The 25,098-nt window shown below is 39.8% G+C and overlaps 1 protein-coding gene across 2 annotated transcripts in view; it reads left to right on the forward strand.

Moving 5' to 3' along the window:
• The first annotated feature begins 329 nt into the window (after positions 1-329).
• MAP4K3 (mitogen-activated protein kinase kinase kinase kinase 3) overlaps positions 330-25,098 on the forward strand; it is a 76,460-nt gene continuing 51,691 nt past the window's right edge. Inside the window, exons 1-11 of one of the 2 annotated variants that reach the window (XM_009892475.1) lie at positions 330-383; positions 3,302-3,392; positions 9,458-9,522; positions 11,880-11,935; positions 15,675-15,722; positions 17,894-17,936; positions 18,603-18,675; positions 21,040-21,171; positions 21,457-21,519; positions 21,603-21,684; positions 21,783-21,893. In XM_009892475.1, coding sequence (XP_009890777.1) covers positions 3,337-3,392; positions 9,458-9,522; positions 11,880-11,935; positions 15,675-15,722; positions 17,894-17,936; positions 18,603-18,675; positions 21,040-21,171; positions 21,457-21,519; positions 21,603-21,684; positions 21,783-21,893 — 729 coding nt within the window. In that variant the 5' untranslated portion in view covers positions 330-383; positions 3,302-3,336. The remainder of the gene's footprint in view (positions 384-3,301; positions 3,393-9,457; positions 9,523-11,879; positions 11,936-15,674; positions 15,723-17,893; positions 17,937-18,602; positions 18,676-21,039; positions 21,172-21,456; positions 21,520-21,602; positions 21,685-21,782; positions 21,894-25,098) is intronic. The other variant, XM_009892476.1, reaches the window with a different exon arrangement.

Genomic DNA, 25,098 nt, shown 5'->3' on the forward strand with positions numbered 1-25,098 from the left:
GTTTGGTTCACTGTCATTAAGCACAGGCATGGATTATTTTAAATAAGTCTTTTGGATATAACAGAACTCAGTAATGGTGCTTACCTAATGAAAATATATGCTGTAAGCCCAGTAAAAAAATAAATGTATGCTGTATTTGGAAAAAAAAAATTCTAACCTTCCATGAAATGTAAATATACAAGATGTTGTGGTTTCACTGTTTTAGACCCTTGTGTATCTCTGTTGCTCTTTGACTCTGTGTTGTCAGAGAATGTCAAGTTGAGAATGCAGAGCTGGTTGCTGTGTTCTGCTCTCTAAATTTTCTTTTTTTTTTTTTTTCTTGTAGGCTCGAAATGTCAACACGGGTGAGCTAGCAGCAATTAAAGTAATAAAACTAGAACCAGGTAAGTGATTCTTAACTGAAATAGGCCACAGAAACTAAATATTTTCATTCTTAAGGTACAGTTGTACAAAATCAATTGAGTCTGCTTACTGAAAGAAAGGATAATTGTTACCTTTTAGTGTAGGACAAAATACACATTCTAAAAAATAAAGAGTATGACAAGCAAAATGTGAGGGGGAAAAGAGGTAACTAGAGAAGTGTTAAAAGAAAGCTGGTTAAAATTTCAATTAGAGTTGTTCATTTTTGTCTTAAATACTATGTTTTCAAACTATGTGATACAAAAAACTGTATAGAATAAAAGAAATGAGGAAGCCAGCAAGGCAGAAAAGAACTCACCTGGAGAGAGTGTAGAGGGAGAAATAAAAAGGAGGGTGTAATAAAAAGTGAGCGTTAGTATCCAGGAATTGAGTGTATTTCCTGAAAATCTCTTGGAGACTGATTAGGTCTTCACTGTGTGCTAGATTTATGCTTGAACTGTGCCTATGTTGTGATTTCACAAAATGCGGATGCCCTACAGATCAGTTATCAGCTTGCGAGGGCTGTTCTGTTAATATGGCTAGGCTTGTTAAACAAGAGTACAGCAATCTGGGAAGTAAAATGTCCAGACTTTTTGTTTAACTTGTGACTGTTGGGGGTGGGGAAATACCTTAACTACTACCTGGTTTAATCCTTAAGGTCTATGCAGGCAAGAAGGGAAAGAAGTTTTTGCTTTCTTCCATTTTTTCCTCTTACAGTTCTGGAAGTGATTAGAAATGTTGTGTTTATATAATGCATGCACGTTAAAAATTCAAGACAGGACAGCATGTTACTATATAGTTCCAAAAGTGTATGTTCATCACACTTCTATTCACACTGAAAGCTGTGGTCTCAGATGAGCTTGTCTAGTTCTGTCAGTTCCCATTGCTGGAGTACTTGGCTGTGCCTGATATGGGTTACCGGTCCAGGTAAGACGAACCTATGGAAACGTAAAGATAAAGTGGGGAAGGAGACTTGTGTAGTGGGGAGAAAAACCACAGGACTCAGCAGACTCAAATGATGTCAACCTTTAAGATAATGCGACTTTTTACTTGGCTAGTTCCACTCTCCAAAGTAGGAAGGAACTCAGTTGAAAAGAGCGTTGTGTGGGTTGTGCTGAGCAGGACTCGGAGAATGGTGCTGTGTGCGGTCTCTAAGCCGTGGTCAGAGCCTGGGGATGCGCTGCAGCTGGGGTAACTCACTCATGGGGTAAACACTCATGCCATGCCATGCTGATGGGGCAAACAACATCGTGCAGCTGAATCAAGTATTTTTGGCAGCCTCGGGATACTTGAGTGGTTCACAACAAATGTGCTCTAGCTGCCCTCCATTCATTCAGTGAGTTGTTTCTCTCTGGAGTTGGCACTTCCAGTTGCGGTAGTGGCTTGACTCGCCTTCAGGCGGGCAGTGTCCACGTTCCAGAAGTGTGGCGCCGGCTTTCTTTGCAAGTTTTCCAGATTGGGGGAGAGTGTGAAGACTGAGTAATAATGTTTAGACACTCTAAAGCTGATGCTAATTTAATATTCTGGATGCAATGAAAACACCAGTCAAATACTGGAGGAATTGCGTCCTTTCACAGAAATACCTGTCCATATGTGAAAATAATTTCTTGTTTGCTCTTCAGCGTTGGCATGTTTAAAAGTCTAGCTAGGATACAGCAAACCATGGGCAATACAGCACAGAGAGCAATCAGTCTGTTGTGTTAATTTGCAGCTTGTGGTTTGAAATTTGCCTTCAGTTAAATAAAATACAGGTGAATATCAGATTTCTCATTAAAAAGTACCAAAGGGATGGGTCCCCAGTATGTTGATGCATTGGGAGAAACTTAAAACACATTTTCTTAGGTAATAGCTTGGCCAGTTCTGTTGGAATTTGTTGTGTTACATTTGAAATTTATTAATGGCTATATTTGAGAAGTGATTTTTGGGTTGTGAAAGTTGAGAAATATGAGCTTAGTGTCTATAATCAACTTTTTTAGACAATAGCTTTGGCTCCTGGTTTCAAAGCTCTTTTCAGTTATGCTGCAGTGTGCTACAGCAGTATGCTGAAAGCAGAATTTTGACATACTTTGAGTTTTCCTCGTTTTTCAATTTGCTTATAGAGTCTCTTAAGTTATTTGTGAAGTGAAATGGTTATTTTAGGCCTTCAGGCTTGTTTCACCTATGAAGTCCTTGAAGTTAGTAAGAACGAGTTGGTTTTGGTGAACTGTCTATGTCTAATAACTAAACCAACTTCAGAAGAACTTCTTTGGCAATAACATACCAGACCAGCTATAATTTTCTCTATTTAACTCGCCTATACAACATCCCCAAAACAAAATTTTCACCTGGTATGATGTTTTTATAGAAGAAGAAGTACAACCAAGGTACCAAATAGTAAGGCTCGGATAAATGCCACATCTATGTCAGTGTTTTATCTGGACCCGTTACACATGGTTCATAAATGTACGTGCTTACTGAGTTGACTGAAAACTTGCAGCAGCAGCTTACTGTTGAATGTTTTTTGCTCAGGAAGACAATCTAATGTTTGTTGGACATGTGGCCAAAAATAGCAAACTTTTGTCATGTTTTTAAGAACCTGGGCTCTTGGGAGGGCATATGCAGATGGACACAGCGGGGTCTTCAGAAAAATAAAGGCTGTAGAAAGAGCTCTGGCCAGTATCATAAGAGGTGTCAGATAGCAAATGTGTCCATCTGACCTAGAATCAAACTCCTTAAGAATATAGTAACTTGTTGCTAGGCCCTTGCTAGTAAATACTGATTTACAGGTGCTTTATACGTCTGTGAAACTGGCAGATAATTAGTTTTAATTACGCAAAATGTTTATGTTATAAACACGAATGGAAAGTCTGCTTGGGATGTGATTATGAACCAGGCCAACGAAAATATTAATTTTGCTTTTCAGGAGAAGATTTTGCTGTTGTGCAGCAGGAAATCATAATGATGAAAGACTGTAAACATCCAAACATTGTTGCTTATTTTGGCAGCTATCTCAGGTACAGTTTGTTTCTTTTGCTCACTTCAAAATGCCTCTCTATCTCCTTGTAAAGGACAGGTCTATAACATGACTTAGGCAAAACATAATTTAACAAAGAAGTATTATCCACTTGTATATTATTTTTTTTTTCATTTATGTTGAAATGTGTTGCGTTTACTACAGTGTCTCTCTATCAGTAATCTTTCTCTTAGGAAAATCTTTCAGTGAGCATGTTGTCATGTTTCCTTGGAAATGAGTTGTTGTTTAAAAGCTTTGAATTTAATACATAAATGGAAAATTAAGCAGAAGTATGACAAGTATGAAGGAAGAGTCTGTGTATATAGTATCTTTTAAATCTGTTTCAGTAAAATGTCTTTTAAATTTGCAAAACTTTGGGAAGTATAAATATTGCATAATACAGATAGAGTTCTCAGAAATCGTCTGACTTAACTGGTGTTGGCATGTAAAATTGTCTGATAACTCAAAATTGAATGTTATGGGGAAAGAAGGAGGAAAAAATTGTTGTGTTTTTTTTCCCTTGCTTAAGAGTAGTAGTGTTATGTTAAGCTTAAAGGACAATTTGCTATTGAAGTACGTAAGAGTGTAAACTGTGCAGCCTTTAAAAAACCCACTGGTGATTTGTGTTTTGGATTTGTTTTGAAATCTCAAAATGATTGATATTTTAGCTCTTCTATCTTTGCTTTTCTCTCTTGAGCTGTGGGGTTGTTTAAGACTCTTAATGTAAATTGTTCTGTCTCATTATTCTTTTGCATAATTCCTCTTGTAAGGTATTATGCTTACTTGTTAAAAGTACAGTAAACTCTTACTCCATACAAAGTCTCAGCATTGAGAAAATGGCTGGCTAGTTTCTAACAACATTGGCTATTATAGTTCTTTTTAATGCATCCTGACAAATGCTAAATGGATTGTGCTAAATATAGCAATTGCTTGATATTCAAGGACTAGGCCTTTTAATGCTGGATTTTGTGAATCTGATGTCATAATTTTAGGCATATCATGCCATGTAATAAAAAGCTGTTAAAAGGCTCTGAAAAGTCGTGATGCTCTTTATGGCAGAGGCTTCTCATTCCTTTCAGGTTATTTTCCTATCTTCTGTCTGCATGGGGACAGTATAGGTGGGACATGGCAGCTCTGCGTGTTGTGAAGGTTCCCAGACCCCATTCATAACGGGAAGATGCCAAGCTGAGTTACTCATATGTGTACTGGACTTCAGCAGCTCCGTCTGAAATTCTCCATGATGGCTGTCTGCTGCAGCCAAAAGCTCTTCAGCAATACAGGCCAAGTGCTTTTCGGTTAGGGACAGGAAGATACAGGTGGTATTTTCATGTGGAAAATCTTGAAAGGCTTTCATGTACCAAGAAAAAATTATCATCTTTGAAGCAGGAATATGTGCCAGAATTTGGCTCTTGTATTTGGAGTGCATCTTTTCCTTTTAAAAATCCTTTCAAATTTGACCAAGTTATCTTCTGAAATACTGCATTTCTTTTACTTTCACTCTAGCTCAGCTAGAGCTTGGGAAATCCCAGTTACTGTTTCTTTTCTCACCAGCAGTGTCTAGTTTGGTGCGTGTTTGCCGCAGTACAGAAGAGCTAACACGTGCTCCCTGGCTTGCGTGGCTGTTGAGCGTTCCTTGTTTTGCTCTGCGGTGAGCTGTGACAGGATGTTGAACTGGCAAGGATGGAGTGCTTTGTGGCGCTCTTAGTGACCTTGATGCTGAACGTCTGCACAGTTGGAGCAAACTGAAATTGGACAAGTTGAGTGTGCCAGAACTCGGAGGCAGTGTTGGGGAAGAGAGAAAGTGCTGGCAAAAAATGCTGGAGGAGAAGGAGGGGTGTCACGCAGAAGCTCAGCTGACTAATGCTGTCCTGAGGAGTATCTGAAGGGCACCTACAAGAACGCTGGAGGGGGACCTTTTACAAGGGCATGGAGTGACAGGATGAGGGGTAATGGCTTCAAACTGGAAGGGGGGAGATTTAGATTAGATATTAGGAAGCAATTTTTCACTGTGAGGGTGGTGAGCCCCTGGTGCAGGTTGCCCCGAGAAGCTGTGGCTGCCCCATCCCTGGAGGTGTTCAAGGCCAGGTTGGACGGGGCTTGGAGCAACCTGGGCTGGTGGGAGGTGTCCCTGCCCAGGGCAGGGGGGTTGGAACCTTTAAGGTCCCTTTAAGGTCCCTTCCAACCTAAACCATTCTATGATTCTTCTCTCTGCCTCTTGTATTCAGTGTCCTGAATAGCCCTGGATGCTCACTGAAACCGTGTTTTATCACTGGTGGGGTTCATTGCTTCTTTCTCATTATGAGCATCTTGTTAGCTCTTGTCTCCTAAGTGAAAGTATTGCACGCAGAGAGATGCAATTCTCTTGAACAGAATCCGTCTTTTGAATTATGGTCGCTTTACAGTAATTTCAAAGGTCTGTAGTGCAAAACCTGGTTACGTTAGTACTTCACAGACATGGTTTAGTATGGAGCAAGAAGGAAGTTTGCAAGAGCAAATGTCTTTTCAGAATAAGATGAGGTAGAAATGCACTGAAAGTGTGAGAAGGAGGAGGAGAGCAAGCCGTTGACTGGCCCATGAGATGAACACCATCTGCATGCCACAGTGAGGGAGGATGGGAGTGACGATTGTGTACTACTTGCATTATCATGTATACATGTGCAGAAGGGGGTCAAAGTCTGAAGATAAAATCAACAAGTCATGCTGTTCTGGCATCCCGTGCCTCGAAGGGTGCTTGTCTTGGCAGCCTGAATGTTCTTTTAATGCCGAGCTGGTCTGTGAGCTGCGTTATGCACAATCTTGTGTGGGTGTGCACACAGATAGAGCGTGTGTACATGCAGGGACTTGGTATTCCAAACTAGGAGTGTCTGCACTTCAGTTCTGAATGTTTAAACTTAATTTGAAGGTTAACTTAAATTGTGCGTTACTTCCATTCTGTGCAGTCCTGGCAGGCTTTTTCTTTTGCATGAACAATCACTTCTTAATATTGCTTTGTACCTCAAAGTCAGCTTATTTTTTTTTTTTTTTTTTTTAGAATTTGTGGAGTTACTAGGCTACAGATTGTCAGGTGGTGAAGTTGGCAAGGGATGCTGTGATCTCTAAAGGCAGTGTTTGGAAGCTCCGTGTTAGGATGACTTCTTAAACGGATGTTGCGTATTCTGAAAGTCATGTGGCTGGGACCACGTAGTGTCCTGCTCTCCTGCAGCACCTCCATCATCTTCCTCCCAACCTCAAAGCCTGCCTTTGTTTAGGAAGAGAAGACATTATTGTACTTTAAAATGTCCTCCGCTGCCAGTGATGACTTCATTTGTACCTGTCTGCAGTACTTGGAAGGAAGTTGTGTTAACATTTTTCTTGATGTGTGACATTGTCTGGCATGCTCCACAAACCTGAAAGTCATTGTTATAAACCTTTTCAGAAGACAAATTTAGAAGAAGTAAATGAGGAATGTTAGAAGGGAGGGCCTGGGGCTCTGCAGTGCTGTCGAAGCTACCCTGAGCTGTTTTTCTATCATATGAACTTCTGACCAGAATGTGAGGGTTCCATTTGTGTTTGTTTCTGGAGGTGAGATTATTTGCATTCTGGAAGCACTGACAAATGTATCCAGTTGTCTTAACAGCTGCTTCTTTTAACTAGTCGCAGTGGGAACACATTGCTTAGTATAACTAATAAAAGGCTGTTTCTAATGACTTTTTAAGATCTCATGTAAAAACAGACTGAACAAATACTGTTGCATTCAACTTTCTCTAAAATTTTTAGATTTAAATGGTTCCTTTTGTTATGATGCTGTATTCAGGATGGTGATGCCTTTTCTTTAAGAAAGCAGTTTTCCTCTTGTCTCGTGGTATCAAAATTCACCTTTGAAGACTCAGAATTAAATTTTGTCAAATATACTATATATTTTGGCACTGTCTTGTGCTCTTGCTTGGTCCCCTCCACTTCCTTTGGTGTAGTGCTTCTCTTTTGTCTGGGCAATCCAATGCCTGTCTTTAAGGCTTCTCATTGTCTGACCTGTTGTTTCCCAAGTATCTGTCAGTGCTAAGAGCAAGAAGAAAAATACCATCATCCTATACTTGGCACTCATCAGCATATTGGTCCCTGTGTTTTTCTTCTGTTTATGTATGGATTTTTCAGTCGGTCAAATTTCTGCCTTGCCGTTAGCCTAGGTGTTAAGTTGCAGACACTAAATGGTACCGCTGATCCTGTCTCTGTTTTGTTTGCTGTGCTTGCCGTGTGCTCTGTAGACACGGAGTACAACTGTGTACCCTGACGCTGTTGATTACATGGTTCTCCGCCTGTCCCAAAGCACTTAGGCACAGTAAGAAAAGACTAGATAGAAAATTAGAAATGCAGTCTCCTCTTTTGATCCTCTTATGTTTCCTTCCTTTTCTGTGGGGCTTTTCCACACTGGGAAGTTAATGCCCAGTAAGTGAAGGTGTGAGTTTACAGCACTTAGATCTACTTCATGTCTCTTACTTTGTGGGCGCTCTTGCTGCTGTCCTAAGGCTGCTGGGGTTGTCCTGGCTTTTTCCCACTTCCATGCTGCTGCTGCTGTTGGCGTAAAGCAGGATGCAGCCACGTGGGACACAGTGGTTTTCGTGAGCCCAATGCCTCCAAAAGTGTCCTCATCTGAGCGCTGCATTGTTGTGGGCAGCAAACAAGGGACTTGCAGATGTCTGTCTCTTTGGTGCTGCTTTCTCACTCGTGTTCCCCTGCTGCCATTGCTGCCTCTGTTTTCTTTCACACATAGTCATGTTGTTTCTGTGTCTGAGTTTGATCAGTTATTTCAGTGGAAAGCCTTCATATTTTTTCAAGCAATGCTTTAATTAACCCCTAGAAATGTATGGAGTTAACAGCCAGGGACTTCTGTTGCTTAAAACCTCTGTAATGCATGAACAGTACCTTTCCCACCATGAGAGGAAGCAACTGGGGTGTCGCTTTGAGGACCACGTAGACTATGGACATAAAAGGGGAGGAGATCCAAGAAAGACAGGTCTTCCTTGAAACAGCAGCTATTCTAGCTGTTACCTGCTGGTGAGAAATACTTGCAATTTGCAGCTCAGGGGATAAGCTCGGCACTTTCACCATTGCTTTGCAAAACACTTCCACGGATGTTGTCATTGCCCACAGGAGTGTCTCAGCTATTCTAACAGAGCCTTATGAATGCAAGAAACCCAAGACTAGGAGTCATGGGCAAGCTGCAGAACAATCATCAGTCTTTCCTTTGGTTGTCCCAGACTGCCCTAAGGTATACGATTTTTCTTTCTTACATGTTTTGATGGCCACAAATGACTAGGCAAGTCCCAGATTTTCTGCTCTCCAGAATGCATTTCTGTGGCCACATGTGGTACATCTGTCTCACTAGTGAAAATAGAATTTAGTGGCCATAATAGAAAATACCTTTGAATCCATCAGCCCATTGTCTTTTCTTTGAAAGCATCTTTTATGGAGGTATAGTGAGTCAAACTGAATCGATTCCCTTAGTAAGAGGAATCTAAAGAACTTGCCTCTGAGCCCATAAGTACACCCATAAGTATTTTTGAGGGAAGAGATTTCATCTGAGAAGGCACTTACAGCACAGGCTCCACTCTGCCTAGCTCTGACTGAAGGACTAGAGTTTCACTCCATTTGTTGTGAAAGAAATTGGGTTCAGAGATATCCCTAGGTCTTTCTGGTTTGGATTCGTTTCTTGATTTTTTTGTTTGTGTTAATTCTGCTCCGCAAAAAGTGAAGAAGTAAAAATGAGGAAGAAACAAGGACCCGTATCTGTTTTCTCTCTACTCTCAGTAAAAATAGATTTCATTTTCATAGTAGATCTTGAACAAAAATCAGTGTGCATGTTTCACTTATACTGTTTTCGTTACTCCAATAAATCCTGGAATATTTTGGGTACTTCATTAGTTGCTATTTTGCCAGTGAAGTATCACATAAAGATTAAATCATACTCATTATTTGCCTTGTTCTTTGCTTGATATGTTGTGCTTTATAATGTTTGAGTCCTCTGAGTTATCTTTTATAGGTGCTGTTTTCAAATCTGACAGCTAATGAATGGTTTTGTTCACTTTTTAGACGAGACAAGCTATGGATTTGCATGGAGTTTTGTGGAGGTGGCTCTCTACAGGATATCTATCATGGTACGTCAAGACTGTAATTCCTTAAAATCTAAGTAAAGCTTATTTTCAAAAGTGGAGATGATTACAGTGTTTTAGAATCAGAGAGGAGGAATCCTAAATTTAGTATCCATAATAATCCACTGAAGGTCAGTTTTGGCTTACGTATTTTGATAATTGGTTGGGTTTGGGTTTTTTAAACAAAATTAGCTATAGTGGGGTTTTTTTTGAGCACCGGAAGTTATTTCCTTCCTTCAGTAGCTTATATACCCATCACTACTCTTCAAAAACTGTAAAATTAGACAATACTGTATTGTAAAAATAATTTTAAAAAATTATATGCTGTCTTTCTTCATAGCTATTTTACTTCTAAGCTTTTGAACTTTGCTTTAGTGTACTCTATACCACTACCTATGGATACCTAGATAAGTAGATTGATTAGCATGGATGCCCTTGTCCTTTGTAAACAGTGATCTTTTGTATGTTTGTACAGCCATGGTGTCAAGGGGGTCTTTTTTTCTTATGCTGGATGCATGACGCGAAAAGCAAAGGTGGCCTATATGTTTGCTTTAGGCTTAGGTGCAACGAGTGGTCAAATACCACTCAAAAAAGGGGCATGTGACAAGGGGCATGTGTGAATCTACTGCATCCTATTGCAGAGGATCAGTCAATTGATTGCTAGTTTTGAGGGATTTTATTGCCCTGGAATTAAGATTTGCTAAGGAAAGGAGTATGCTTAGGAACGTATGTCCTCATCTTTCTTGTAACCCCCCCTTTAATTACTCACTTAGGAAAGTGAGTATTGGCTCTATGGTTCTCAGATGACGTTTTCCAGACAGGAAATCCATCTGTATTCTAAATTGTGAAGATTTTACATGTTAGGATCTTCGCATCCTTCACCTGTGTGTAAACAGCTTGTCAGCCTTTTTACATTTAACTTGGGTGCAATTAAAACAAGGCACCAACCCGCAAGTTCACACCATGCTCGTGGTGTGGTCATTTGAGCATGGCCTGGTCGATCCTTTACATCTTTGCTAGTGTTGATAAAAGCATCATGTCCAGTGAGCTTTGTTATGTGGAACACCTGTAGAGTAGGAAGTGAGCTCATGCCACATAAATGCCTGAACAGATGTCGTACAGGAGCGGTTTCCTGTTGCAGCTGATTTTTGGCTTCTCTGTTGGTAGTTAGAGCGGAAGGTTCTTTTCTGATCTTAAGTACGTTCCAAAGGCTCTTATTCCAATTGAACTATAGGCCTCTCTGATCTTAAGTCATTTAAGTTAGTCAGAATTAAATTTCTCAAAATAAACATATATGCCGAGAAATATGTACTCTGGGTGCTAATATATTTAGTTTTATGTGGGTTTGGAGCTTTTCTTTCAGAAAAGGGAAGGTGGATCTAGAGCTGTTTTGAAGATATATATTACATGATGCTAAGTTATGTTATGGTTGTGGGTTTTGTAGAAGCTAAGCAGTTAGGTGCTTAAATCTTGTTTCATTTTTAACTCCCTGCTCCTTGGGTTTCCTTTGAGAAACTCCATCCAACTTCTCTCTTTGTTTTTTTCTGCAAAACGTGAGAACCTTGCAGTGAGGACTGTGTTTCCCAGTCTTAAAACCCTTTAATTTCAGTATCAAAGTCTGATGACTGGGGACAAGTCACAGGCCATTTCTTGCTTGCTGTTCAGTGTTTGGTTTATGTATTTGATCAGAATTTAATTGTTTTCCTTTAAGAGACTTGAGTGAAGTGGGACCCTGGAGGGAGAAGAAGACTTCTTCTTCCCTTGGGAAACTACTGAGCCAGCTCAGAGGGAGAGTTTGCGAAGGTGCATGATGTGGCAGGTCCAGTAGCAGCAGTGCTCATGCAGCAACTCATGCAGAAAAGGGTTGAGAAGCTGCAGAGAGCAGGTCGCATGGCTGCAGGGAAGAGAAAGCAGGCAGCGGGAAGGATGGAAGGGTAGAGCAGGTCGCAAAGGCAGAAGGAACTTCCTAGGGCTCAAAGAGGACTGAGTGGAGTTTGCTGCAGCTCTGAGTCATTGGGTTGGAAGTCCAGCCCTGCACAGGAGGACAAAATGGGTTTGTGCAGGGGAAAAAGTTGTGTTTGAATCACTGCTTCTGTTTCTTTTTCCTCTTAATTACTTTGAGATTTTTTTTTATATGGAGGGAGTTAGTAGTTTCCATTCTAATGGGACTAGACATATTTGTGTTTAAAAAATGTTTGGTGGTCTTTGGGGTGCTCGATCTGGGGGAAAGACTAAGTACATTTATTTCGAGATTTCTAGTGTAAGATCTTATCAGTGTGAATGGAATTGAGGTATGAGTTTGGAATGGGCAGTATCTTACCTGATTGTGGGAATTATTTTTTTTTTTTTCCCTTTCATTTCAGTGACTGGACCACTTTCAGAACAGCAGATTGCCTACGTTAGCAGAGAAACACTACAGGTAGTGCGTTCTCAGGTTCTTGTGGTTGACTCTTCATGTAAAATTATTAAAAGCTACAAATATGCATGATGCCATGGAAGTACAGCGTTTGGATTTTTCTCAAGACTTTGGAGGATGTCCTGTATAATAGCCTAGAACCGATTTTGTAATTGCGTAACCTCAAATTATCCGTGATCATTTGAAGAAAACTGTAGTCATCTTTCTGCTGTTATTTTTTTTTTTTGTGAGGGGGGAAGCAGCATATTTATTTATCCATATTTGTGGTACAAATTAGTTATTGCAAGTTTGAAGGAAAACTGAGAGAAAATTAGAGACTCAGCTTTGCACATCATATAGTTCGTCTGTGCCAATAAGTAAAAAGAAAATTGCCTGTGTACTTGAGATGTTCAAGTTAAGGTCACCGGCCTTTCCTCGCAGTTATGCTTTCATTTTTCTTTCCCAAATTAGAGGTTCAGTTCACCAGTAAAACTTAGTCAGAAACAGCTTTTTTGGTGGATGTCTTGCTTCCGTGCGAGCAAGCAGTTCTTGGCTTCTAGTGAGCACACATCTGTTAAATGCCATCAGTTGAGAACTCCTGCGTTTCTCACACACTCTGTCAAGATAGCTCTGTCCATGAACCAGCTCTTTTGCATGGTTCCATACCATCTCCCTGTGCTATGCCAGAGACTGCTCACTTCTGACTTACAGGACATGGCGCTTTTCCCTTACAGTGAAGTCTTATCTGACATCTTGGAAGTATTTTGGGTTTTGAACCTTTTAAATCCTTTTGTTCTTACAGAATCGTAGAACGGTTTGGGTTGGAAGGAAACTTAAAAGTTATCTAGTCCCAACCCCCCTGGCCCTGGGCAGGGACACCTCCCACCAGCCCAGGTTGCTCCAAGCCCCGTCCAACCTGGCCTTGAACACCTCCAAGGATGAGCCTCCACAACTTCCCTGGGCAACCTGCGCCAGGGGCTCACCACCCTCAGAGTGAAAAATTTCTTCCTAATATCTAATCTAAATCTCCCCTTTTCCAGTTTGAAGCCATTCCCCCTCATCCTATCACTCCATGTCCTTGTAAAAAGTCCCTCCCCAGCTTTCTTGTATGCCCCCTTCAGATACTGGAAGGCTGCAATGAGATCGCCCCGGAGCCTTCTCTTCTCCAGGCTGAACAACCCCAACTCTCTCAGCCTGTCTTCATAGGAGAGGTACTCCAACCCTCTGAGCATCTTCTGGATGTTCCTCTGGACCCACTCCAACAGGTCCATGTCCTTCCTATGTTGGGGGCTCCAGGGCTGGATGCAGCACTCCAGGTGGGGGTCTCCCCACAGCGGAGCAGAGGGACGGAATCCCCTCCCTCGCCCTGCTGGCCATGCTTCTTTTGATGCAGCCCAGGATGCGGTTGGCCTTGTGCGCTGTGATTGCACATTGCCAGCTCATGTTGAACTTCTTATCAACCAACACCCGAAAGTCCTTCTCCTCAGGGCTGCTCTCCATCCCTTCATCCCCCAGCCTGTATCGATACCAGGGTTTTCCCTGATCCAGGTTCAGGACCCTGCTCTTGGCCTTGTTGAACCTCAGGATTCACACAGGCCCACTTCTTGAGCTTGTCCAGGTCCCCCTGGATGGCATCCTGTCCCTCAGGCATGTCAGCTGCACCAATTAGCTTGGTGTCATCTGCAAATTTGCTGGTAGTGCACTTGATCCCACTGTCTATGTCATGAAGATATTAAACAGTACTGGTGCCAATACAGACCCCTGAGGGACACCACCCGTCACCGATGACCATCTGGTCATTGAGCTGTTGACCACTAGTCTGTGGATACAACCATCCAGCCCATTCCTTATCCACCGAACAGTACACCCATCAAATCCAGCATCTTCTCGGAATATGGAGAAGTGTTTCCATTCTAGGAGTCTAGAATGGAATTTATAAAATCATTATTTATTGTGTGGGAAGATTTCTTGGTTAATATGTGTAAATTGCTTGTGGGAAGGAGACTTGTTGCTTTCTATGTGTTTTCTAAGTGTTTTCCATGGACCCATTTTTGTATGTTTTGAAGTTGTCTGTAAATCCATGCTTGTAACACTCTGACCAAATATAATGTATGTAGTTTCTGATAGCTTGTTGTAGCTTATAGCGCAACCGTCACTTTTCCTAGCAAAAATCCTGTCCATCTGTAAAAGTAATTTGTCCAATGTTAATTTTGCCATCAGTTTCCATGAGTCCAAAGTTTCACTCGAATGCCTAAAGCATTCGATCTCCATATTTAGAAGCCCATTAAATGCTCTGTTTTCAAAGAACACTGACTATCGGTACTGGCTGGAGTCGGTGAGACTCATTCTGAAAATATAGGTACTTTAAATATGGCCTTTAAAGTACCTGCCTCCAGGCATTCAGTTTGGAAAATGGTGACCTCAAATTCTTTCAGGGCAGTGGTAAAAATGAGTGAGTTTTTGGCTTTCTGTGCCAGTAGCATCCAGAGATGTAAATGCGAGGAGCGTACATGGGACTCCTTTAGCTAAATGCCAGTTGTTGCAATGGTCAGGTAGATGCTCTGATTACTTGCACTCTGTACCAAAAGCAAATTGAGTCCAATTTTGGGGTCTGCATGTGCACCTGCGGTGATGACTCTGAAAAACCATTGGACCAGCTGGGTGTTTTTAGCCATTTCTCCCAGAGAAACAGTTTAAAACATCCGTGAGAGGGTTTTTTCTTGTTTTTTGTTTATTTAAGGAGTTGAATTTCATAACTGATTAGCAATTCAGTTACATTACATTCAGGTTTTCAAGAACTTACAAAAAATACCCCTAAACTGTATTTTCAGTGGTACTGTTGTCTATCTGTATAATGTTGTTCACTTGAAAATCTCAAGTACCAAGTCATGTAAGTAATTGTTTCCTCATTTTCCCTGTTGGTATATTTAGGACCATCCACGAAAATGCTGATAATTGAAAACAATCCTAATTTATTTTTGCGATCAACTCAGTGATGTCATGCATGAGCTGGCAAAAAAAAAAAAAAAAAAAAAAAATCTGTCTTGACATGGGCATCTCCCATGAAAATATAGTCTTTATGGAGGTTCGTGACCACAGAGCGAGGAAGGTGTTTACGTCATTTTACCTCAGAAGAGAATTTTAGAGAGAAGCGTGGAGTGTCAGGAGTTACGTCCTCTGTGATTTGTCATGCAGGGGTTTGGTTTCATCGAATTCTTCCAGAATTTGAACTTCAAGTTTCTAACTCATCTTGAGTCCTAAAATGCTTTAGTACTGTCGTTGAGACCCAGAGAGATAGACTAATGCTTCTGAATCCATGAGTTGGGATTGAACTCCTGGCTTAGACCCGAAGTGCTGTCTGCTTAATTGAATTGAGACTTAATTAAAGTGTGTAATGATACAGGGGATAACTACACTGGGTATCCAGTGATCTGACTGCTGAATAGAAGACTGTTAGGCAATTTAAAGTAATTAACTTGGTTTAAAAAGGTGACAGTTACAACGTCCAGAGGAAAACTTGGTTGGGGAACGCTTTTCTTACAGTAGGTGTGGTGACTGATGTTCTTTCCATCTATCCTGTGTTTTAGGTACATATATTGAATTTGCAAATACAGTTTAGATACACTGAAATATAAGAATGTTCTTCAGTCAGCGAGTCATTTAGATGATTAAATTCGATCCTAAATATGTTTGGTAATTACATAAGAAATGTACATAAAATGAAAAATATAGGACTAAATTATTATCTAAATATTTTATGCAGGGACTATATTATCTTCACAGTAAAGGAAAAATGCACAGAGATATAAAGGTAAGTAAAAACTGAAGGTAATTTTCATGTTTTTAAAATAGGCTACATCACCTCTGATGGGTCTTTACTGTTATATATCAATTTGGGGGATGTTTTTAAATATGTAGGGCTTTTCTATCTATTAGAATGAAATAAAATATTCTGCCCAAGGTAAGAGGGGGAAAAAAAAAAGTCTTCCTTTAAAATGCATGCATGGAAATAGTTGGTTCTTTTAATTTAATTGGAGCCAAACAGGCTATTTATTTAGACCAGTGCTGTAAAATTTAGGTATTGGCTAGTGTGCAGAACAGCCTGCGTTCAGCTGGCTGCAAGAGTGTGCAGAAGGAAAGGTTTGGTCCTGCCCACCCCTTTCCAGGGGGCTCGAGGTACCCTCCTTGAACCAGCCAGCCAGCAGAGCTGTGTCTTTGGCTTCTTACTTCTTTTCTCGGTGAGCCGATGGCAGGGCTGCTCTTCTGCATGGTTCTTGGAGACTACTGCTGTCCTCTCCCTCTGATGCTAAAATGAGAGAGGGTACCACAAATCAGGCTCTTGACACTGACTTATTTAATCCTCCGTCTCAAGAAAGCTGTATCAAAGGTGGCTTGTTCAGACTCTTATGCTCTCTGTCATAGTTTCCTTCTGGGGGTTCCGTTTGGCTTCTTGTCCCTAGGGTTTTACTACTTACTCTCTGCCTTTCCAAACTCCTCCTTGCTCAGACTGCAGCTTAAACTTGGCAGGCTTCCTCCTGGAAATCTGACAGTAAATTATCATATCCCCTTTGTGTGTGGGGGGGATTGATTTTGTTTGTTCAGTTGTTTGGTTTTTTTCGGGCTAGGGGTGCAGTGTACAGAGTAGCTTCAACTGCAGATGCCTTAATGCAGCCTGATTCCAAGTTGTTCTCATTGACTGCAGAAGGATGTTTGGGTTTTAAGCTATCATAAAAAATAAATTCTGAATAGAAGATTACTTCAGACACAAAAATAAAACACTTTTTCATTATATTTTATAGAATGTGAAATGCTGCTTATAAGGATACAGTGCACAGATACGTGTTTCTAGAGAGAACTGTGCTGATAAAAAGTGCTTACAGCACTTACGTTGAGAAATATATTTTTTTTTTTTAAAAAAAAAAAGCTGTTCTCATGAGTGTGGAAAAATACTATCTTCATCTGCAGATCTCCTGACTGTTGAATTATGTTCGTTTCCCACAGTAGCTAAGTTATGTATTTAGAATATCCGTCCTGTTAGTCTTGAAAGGTGAATAAGGTCAAGAACATGTTAACTGGTCTTGTCACACTCTTTACCAAGCTCCATTTGTAAGGCTCATTAACTGTACTTGTGTGATGTTTGCCCAAGTAAGCTGCATTTTACTGCAGGCCTCACCTCTCTGCGAAAACCCATAATCTGTAAAAGCATAGTTTTTTGGAGGCCCCTCTGTGCTGCCTTTCCATCTAGTTCACGGGCAGCACAGACATTTGGAGCTGTGTGTAGCTGACTCCAGCCTTTGCTCAACTCAACCTGTACCTGGTGTCAGTCTTCAGATCAGGTTTGTTCTCAGTCCTTTGATGCCGTAATTTTAAGGTACCACTTCAGGTTAGTTTTGATTGTTGAACTGAAGCGAGTGGTGCATACAGTCGCACAACAGCAAACTTCAAATCTAACACTAACAGAATCTCAGTTGCGTAAAGACAGAAATAGTTTTGCTAAACACTTGAATACCAAGGCACATCCTTAAGGCTATAATTACAATTATCATGGCTCTCAAACAAGACAAAACCAGCTCCTACATATGAAAAGAAAATCAAATTACTTCCGCTTTGACCTTTAGAATTCCGATTTCCTTTCATTCAGTGTAAATAGAAGAAAGTAAGAATTCATCAGCATAGGGAAACCATCATATTCTGCTTTTTGAGAGGGTTTTGTGTACAATCGAAACTCTGTAGTACCATAGGCTAAAGAGTACTAAAATAAAAATCAATGTGAAACCCTGTATGTCCAAGTTTCTTTATATAATAGAATAACGACTTCCTAATTTCATCAACATTTCTCGGTAAGGCTGCAGATTTCTTGAATGCACAATCCTTGGTTTGTCTGTGGCCCCTATTTTGCCATATGATCTCACATAATTTTCCTTTAATATGGTATCGGAGGAATCTGCATGTTTTAATTCAAGTATGCTTACTATTTTTAAGGGAGCAAACATTCTTTTAACGGATAATGGACACGTAAAATTAGGTGAGTTAATACAATTTAGTGTTATTAACAGATTTTTATGCGCTCTAAGAAGCAGTCTTCTGTATTTTGTTTAATGATGTAATGGTTCATGTAAGGAATTAATGAATATAAGAATTAGTTTTTTCTTGCTGGTGATATCTAACTGCACCTCCAGTTAGTGTCTGAGGAGTAATTGGAGTTGTTTGGAACACTGAGGTAAAAGACTTTCTAATGTTGTAAGGGGGAGGTAAAAATCAATTCACAGGGTTTTATAAATTTTTAATAAAATGTACCATCCAAGTGATTAAATGTGAAATGGACCTTGAAAGGTTATCTGAAAGAGTCTTTTGGATAATACTAAATAATGTAATTTTATCATGTTAAAGTACTGCACGTAGCTGTTAGGACTTCTGTGCTAGACTGTTTTTTCTTGTGTTGACGAGGGGCATGTTTGTGTGCAGCCTGCATATTTGGTAGGTGAATGAGAGGAGATGGCCGATGGAATCCGAGATGCACCAAGTTTCCGTTATTTGCTTTTGTTATTTATTTTCTGTTAAATATTTCTAGTATATTTAAGAAACTCTTACAGTGGGGAAACCAAACTTGTGTTCATTAACAAATCATTACATCAAATCAGTTGTTAACTGTCGTTTTGGTTTTGCTTTTTTTTTTTTTTTCTTTTAATAGCTGATTTTGGAGTATCTGCACAGATAACAGCTACAATTGCCAAAAGGAAATCATTCATTGGCACGCCATATTGGTAACTGTATTTTACTTGGCCATTAATATAATAGTAGCATATATAATACTGCGGAAAAAATGTGATTAAAAGCATGCTATATCACTTTCTGAGTAGACTAATCGCTAAAGGCTGTGTCAGACTTTCTAGTGAACGTATCTGTATTACTCGTGCTAAATCCTGAATTAGCTGAGTATTGGAGAAAATGCTGGAATGCTCTGAAAAATTGAAAGGCTGGCTGTGTGCTACTATCACTTGACTGATGTCTCTCAATTTAGTCAAAAAATGTCAACAATTTTGCTTGGTTTTAATTTTACTCTTAAATGATTTTTTTTTTCTTCCCTGATTGTCCATTTTGGTGTTTTATGTTTCTTCCCCTCCACCCTAGATATGTCTTTTCTGCAGCTCTTCAGTTGATAATGAGCTTTATTTGTTTGTCTCTACGGATTCTTTTGCCGCTTGTGAAATGTTTCTTCTAGCCATTTTCTTTTTTTTTTTAATTCCTATTTCCCTAAACTGATAGAATTCAAACATACATTTCTATCTTATCTGTACGGTGTCTTTATTCTTCCCTCAGTAAACTAGTTTGCATAACTTATCTTTTCTAAAGTTCAGCATTTTATTTTCTCCTCTTTGTACTGGAGGTGATTGTTCCCTTTTCACCTTGAAGTAAACGACACGCATTCTTCACTGTAAAATAGCACTTCTGTTGTACGTTTCTCAGAAAGATACTCAAAATTCTGTTGCCTGACAGCATAGTAGGTACAAAATAAAAATGTATATAATGAAAAAAAGACACCCTTCATTCAAGTATTTGGTCTTGAAATAGTCAAGCACAGCATTTTTAGCATTCTTCTGCAGTGTAAGTCAGCCAAGGCTTGGATTCACTTCCCTTTCAGAATAACACAAACACCCATCCGTGGTGGTTGTGTAATTGGTTTGTGTCTCTCTTTCCTAAGATGTCTGGGTGACTTTAGGCCTGTATCACCGGGTAGCTTCCAAATTGTGCCAGGCTTCCCAAATAACCTGTCATTCTCTTAAACAGTAACTTTGAAAGCATGACATAGGTTAAATGCTGATGAAAAGCATCTAGTTTTTCTTTGCGAGGCTTCTCAGAGATTTGAGGGGAGAAGCAAGGAAGCACAGTTGCTGAGATTGTGGAGAAGATAATTTAGTTGGAGATGGGCGGTGTGAAAGCTTTAGTGATCGTTAGAGGTGTCTGGGCATGTAAGTCTATGGCACTTGGATGGGAGAGAAATGAAGGGCAAAACTGGTGTGCAGTGTCTTTTACTTCTAGTAACCCTGCTATTTACCCCTGTGCTCCTCCTCCACGGCTTTCTGAAGTTAACCCACGTTCCCCCTCGACTTCGGTAACTCCCTCCTATTTGATGTAGAGTGATTGGGGTTTTTTTTCCTCAACTCTGGAAGAAACTTATGTAAATATAGCTTAACTAGGCAAACTTGGAATAAGTTGCACCACCAAACCTGATGATTTCAGATCTAGAGATAAGGATGTCTGTGTTTAAATAACACGTCATTTGATATGCTGCCTGCTGCTTTACTGGAGCGCTCATGAAGTGACATTCCTCTGTCTTACCTATACCGAGTTACATCTCCAGTTCCACCGGTACTTTTCAGGTGATCTGGACTAATAAAGTTCAAAACTAAAAAATATTAACGTTTGCCATCTGATAGGGCAGATCTGGTAGGACAATCAAATCCGTAATTCACTTCAGCTGCTCAAAACATGTGACAATGACTAGTGAATCGTTGTCTTTAGGTATTCCTATTTATGTGTCAGTTATGTGTGTTATTTTTGCCACCTGAGGATGTGAAACTAATTTGTTGACTGAAATGAGGTCTCCCTAGACTACAGTGGGGCAGACTTTACAAACAAGGAGTGCTCTGTGCAGAGGTGACAATGAGTCTTCAGGTCTCATGCTTTCAGCTGACGTTTTGTTAGCTTCTTTTTTTGTTGTTGTTGTTTTTGTTAGAATTCTTCTCTTCAAAGTCAGTTAATCACTTTCTGGGATAATGTGTGAATTTGGATATTATTTGGATTTTACTGTAGTTGATTAATTAGACCTTGGGTTCTCTGTTTGTTGAATGGTAGTTTATTGTGTGCCTGCAAAAAAAGTCCGAGACAGATTGATTTCATCCACTTATTGCTAAATAGATGTTTTGGAATCTGCCTATGAGTTACTAGAAGGTGACTGAGGAAAACTTCATGTATACATTACATCACTTTTTATACACACACGTATATATATCCACATGTATAAACGTATATGCTGTGAGCTTAGAGACTGAGGGAAAAGAGTAATAAACTGCTGCGTATTTGATTTGTGATGAGAAGTTGATCTAAAAATGTCTTTTACCCTTTAGGATGGCACCAGAAGTTGCTGCAGTAGAAAGAAAAGGTGGCTATAACCAACTCTGTGACCTGTGGGCAGTTGGAATAACTGCTATAGAGCTCGCTGAACTTCAGCCTCCAATGTTTGACCTGCATCCAATGAGGTTAGTGAGGGGTTAAAGCTTGGTGTGCAAATACAGCTTCATAAATAATCCGTTTGAAGTAATGGCTGTGTGTGCTTGTGGTGTGCTGCAAGGGTGTTGGGTTCTAAGTGTTCTGCATGTAGACGATAGAAATTGTAGCGCTTTTTGGTGCATAAACGTGTAATGTCCTGGGAGCATCTCTTAAACTGATGGACTTCTTCCTGCCAACTAAATAATATATTTAATAATTCATCTTGCATATGTATTGCAATGTAAACCACGGAAATATCGGTTGGGCTTTTTCAGAGCACTTTTTCTAATGACGAAAAGCAACTTCCAGCCTCCTAAATTAAAGGACAAAATGAAATGGTAAGTACTTCTCTGTTTCAGTAGCTAATGGTCATGTATTTCACCGGGCAATTGATTCTAATGTTTACCACTTCGTTTTACAGGTCCAATAGTTTCCATCATTTTGTGAAAATGGCACTTACAAAAAATCCTAAAAAAAGACCTACAGCTGAAAAGTTACTACAGGTATAAATTTATGTATGGGTTTTTTTTTAAGTTACAAAACTAAAATATGCTTAATAGTGGTTGGAATTTTAATATGTGTGTTTCCTTCTGTCTTTCAGCATCCTTTTGTTACCCAGCCATTAAATCGAAGTCTTGCTATTGAGCTTTTGGATAAAATGAATAATCCTGATCATTCCACTTACCATGATTTTGATGATGATGATCCTGAGGTAGGAATATGTTTTAATTATAGAAACAGATTAAGTTTTTGTTTGCTGAGAGAACCAAGTGATTCTGATTTATCGAGCCACAGAATGTTTTGTGATCTGGGAATAATCTTAAGGGTTGCTGTTAGTTTTGGTTGTGTTGCTCTGTCACATGTACAGGCACTTACAAAAGAGATGAGAGGAGAAAGAGGGAGAGAGAAAGAGAAGTAAAGGCTGTAAAAAAGTCTTTACAATTTATTGTTGTCCTTTAGCAATTTTGCAACAGTAAATGTGGATAACTACTCCAATCCCGAGTTCCATCATCTGTCCTACTTTCTTTTTCTTTGTGGAATGATGTTTCCGTTCATCTACAAAGAAAGCATTCATAAAAATGATTTTATATTTCTGTAGAACAACTTCTTTTGTGCCTAATTTACTTTCTTACGAGAAGAAGAGAATGATCCTGTAGTTGTTTTTATCAAATGGTTTGTTATGTGTCTCATGCAGATTATATTTTCTGTCTTAGAATACTCTGAAACTTGGATTTCACTTACGGTTTTGTGAAAGGCAAAGTTTCTGATTTTCTGCTTTAATAGCTGGGAAAAATAGCATGCTTATATAAGATGATGAACAGTGCAGGACTGAAGTGTTTCATAAATAAGAGAAAACAGATATTTGGTTTCTGCATCCTGTCTTCGTACTTAACTGTATGTTAGTGAACTTTCCAAATGTTTACAGTTCCCTAACTGATGCTCTCTTTTTTGGGGAAAAAAAAATAATCCTTTCACCAAAATGCCATTGATTCATTAATTGCATATGTGTGCTTTACTTTTTTTTTTTTAATGGATAAACTAGTCTAAAAGTGCCTTCAGAGGAAAATAAGCTTAAAGCTGTTTTCAGTGTGCTTTCTGTGAGCGAGCCTCTCGGATCAAGTAGCTTGCCCTGCAAGTCTTCCCTGCTCTCCTGGAAATGGTACTGAAACCCTGACGTGCCGTTCCCCGGTGTCGTAGGTATACCTTTTCAATAAGAATCTTGGCCTTTGTTTTGGGCCACTCAGGTGGAGAATCTCTCTTCTCTTCCTGTATGGAGTCACTTCAGTACATGTTTTGTTGACAGCTACTTGTAGCTTTCAACATAGTGTTCGCTCTTTTATGTCTCTTCTGACTTAGCATCAAGAAGGCTCTTCTGTTGTCTAGTGTGTTACTTATCGTTATCCTGTAATGAAGTGTGTGGTATCAGGGGAAAAAGCTGTGCCTTGTCTGGGGAGAAAATGAAGAGGGAAAAAAACCTCACAGCAATGATTAGAAAATGCGTATTTTCATAATTTATAAGGGAGCTTAGACTGGCTGACAGTGTGGAGGATCAGCAAGCTGCTTGCCTGTCTTTTGATATGCTTTTTTTCAGATGTTAATGCATTTGTTGTTTATCTGACATTGCTGAGGGTTTCCTGCTGCAATGGTTGGCTTCTGTGCGAGGCATAATAATACTTCTCTGTCCTTGTTCATTGCATGGCCTTGAGCTCTCCAGTGAGCTTCAGACACTGTTTACCTGTGGTGCTGGATCATTTTCATTGGATAGACAACTTAGAGGAGAAACGCGAAGAGGCGTGTAACCATGTTGCCAGATAATTTTCCATTGAGGCATGTAATCCACCTGCAAAATGAGATCGGTAGCGGCACTTCGGAAAACATTTTATTTTGTAATAAGTACATCTAGGACCCATCTCTGTGAATAAAGCAGGTGATAATTCATTATCTGATGCGTCTAGAGCAAGGTCTGTATTTTAGATGAAGAATCCTGCCACAAGCAAAACAATTGTTGGCATTGTGGTCTTTTCTGTAATAAGCCGAAGGGAATAAGAAGCATACATGCTCCTTTTATACATTGTTGAAGGTTCTTCACTACCTGCCTGCTCACAGAGGTAGCTGGAGATTTTAATCTAAACTTGAGGATTGACCACTCCTGTACTTCTGGCAATCACCTGAATGCATCCATCAAAAATAGAAAGAAGCAATAATGTGGTACAAACAACACTGGTGAGAATCTTGAGCTTCAGGCATGCTCCCCGGTTTGTTTGAAGTTTTGGTAGTTGTTGGGGGGTGGTGTATGTGTTTTGGGATTTTTTGGTGTGGGTTTTGTGGATTTGGCTTTTTCTTTTTGTTGGAGGCTAGAGAGCTTTTCTGGCTATCGGTGCTCTTTGAACACAACTCTACTGCCCACTGATGATGCCTCTTCACCTGGCCTATGCTGAATTTACGGGGATGGTATCAGTTACTGTTTTGGTAAACTTCAGAGTTGTGTAGGTGAGGTAGAGATTAAGATTCAAATTTGCCAGCTCTTCAAGGAGTGCCATACTACATCTTTAAATCACTTTAAACTCAGACAAAGGTGAAATGTTTAGTGTGTAAAAGCAAAACTAAAAACATGCAGTCAGGTTATTTGGGTATAATCAGAACGGTCTCCCCTTGATACAGTCGTTACTCTTTTGGCAGCAATATCTGTAACTGACGTTTTGAGAATTTTTCTCTACCCTAACTCATGGAGGACCTCATTTGCTTTCCCATTCAATCAAAGACAGGATTTCCGTTTGGGACTCTGCTTTCACTTCAGCACAAACCTTTGAAAATGTTGGCTGCTGCCTGTTCACCACATTTCTATGACAGTTACTCTCATGATGGATGTGAAATTAGCTGAAAAGGTTGTAAAGAGGAAAGTGCTCATGTTTTATTCTTAGTGTATGTTTTAGCCTCAGTTTTGAGGGTAAGATTGCTCTCGAGATCTATACTGTGATTAAAATTGTGTCTGAATAGCATTTGTGTCGGTGAGTTAACCTGCGTTCCTTTGTTGTCTTGGACAGCTCAGATGTCAGCTGTTTGTATCATTTTTTTGTCAGTGCCGGTCTTTCAAGGTAACTTAAGGACTTTGTCCTCATGACCGAGAAATGAAGATTTGATTCCTTCTAGTAATGGCATGCATGATGTGCAAGTGGGCAATGCTTCTTAATGAAAGATTAGAAATAATAAATATAAATAAATTAAAAAAACTTTTTAGCAGTTAGTGTTCGAAATACTCAAGTAGAAAATCAGACTGAACCTTTGAAACACATCCTGAGTTATAGCAAACCATTTTTAAAGCTCATAAGAATGCACAATAGACAAATGAGAACCAAGGAAGGGGAGGTTTGGCATAAGTTACAAGAAACGAAATACTGCCTGTGAGATACGTGGGA

This window comes from Charadrius vociferus, unplaced genomic scaffold (assembly GCF_000708025.1).
Source record: "Charadrius vociferus isolate BGI_N301 unplaced genomic scaffold, ASM70802v2 scaffold139, whole genome shotgun sequence".
NCBI lineage: Eukaryota > Metazoa > Chordata > Aves > Charadriiformes > Charadriidae > Charadrius > Charadrius vociferus.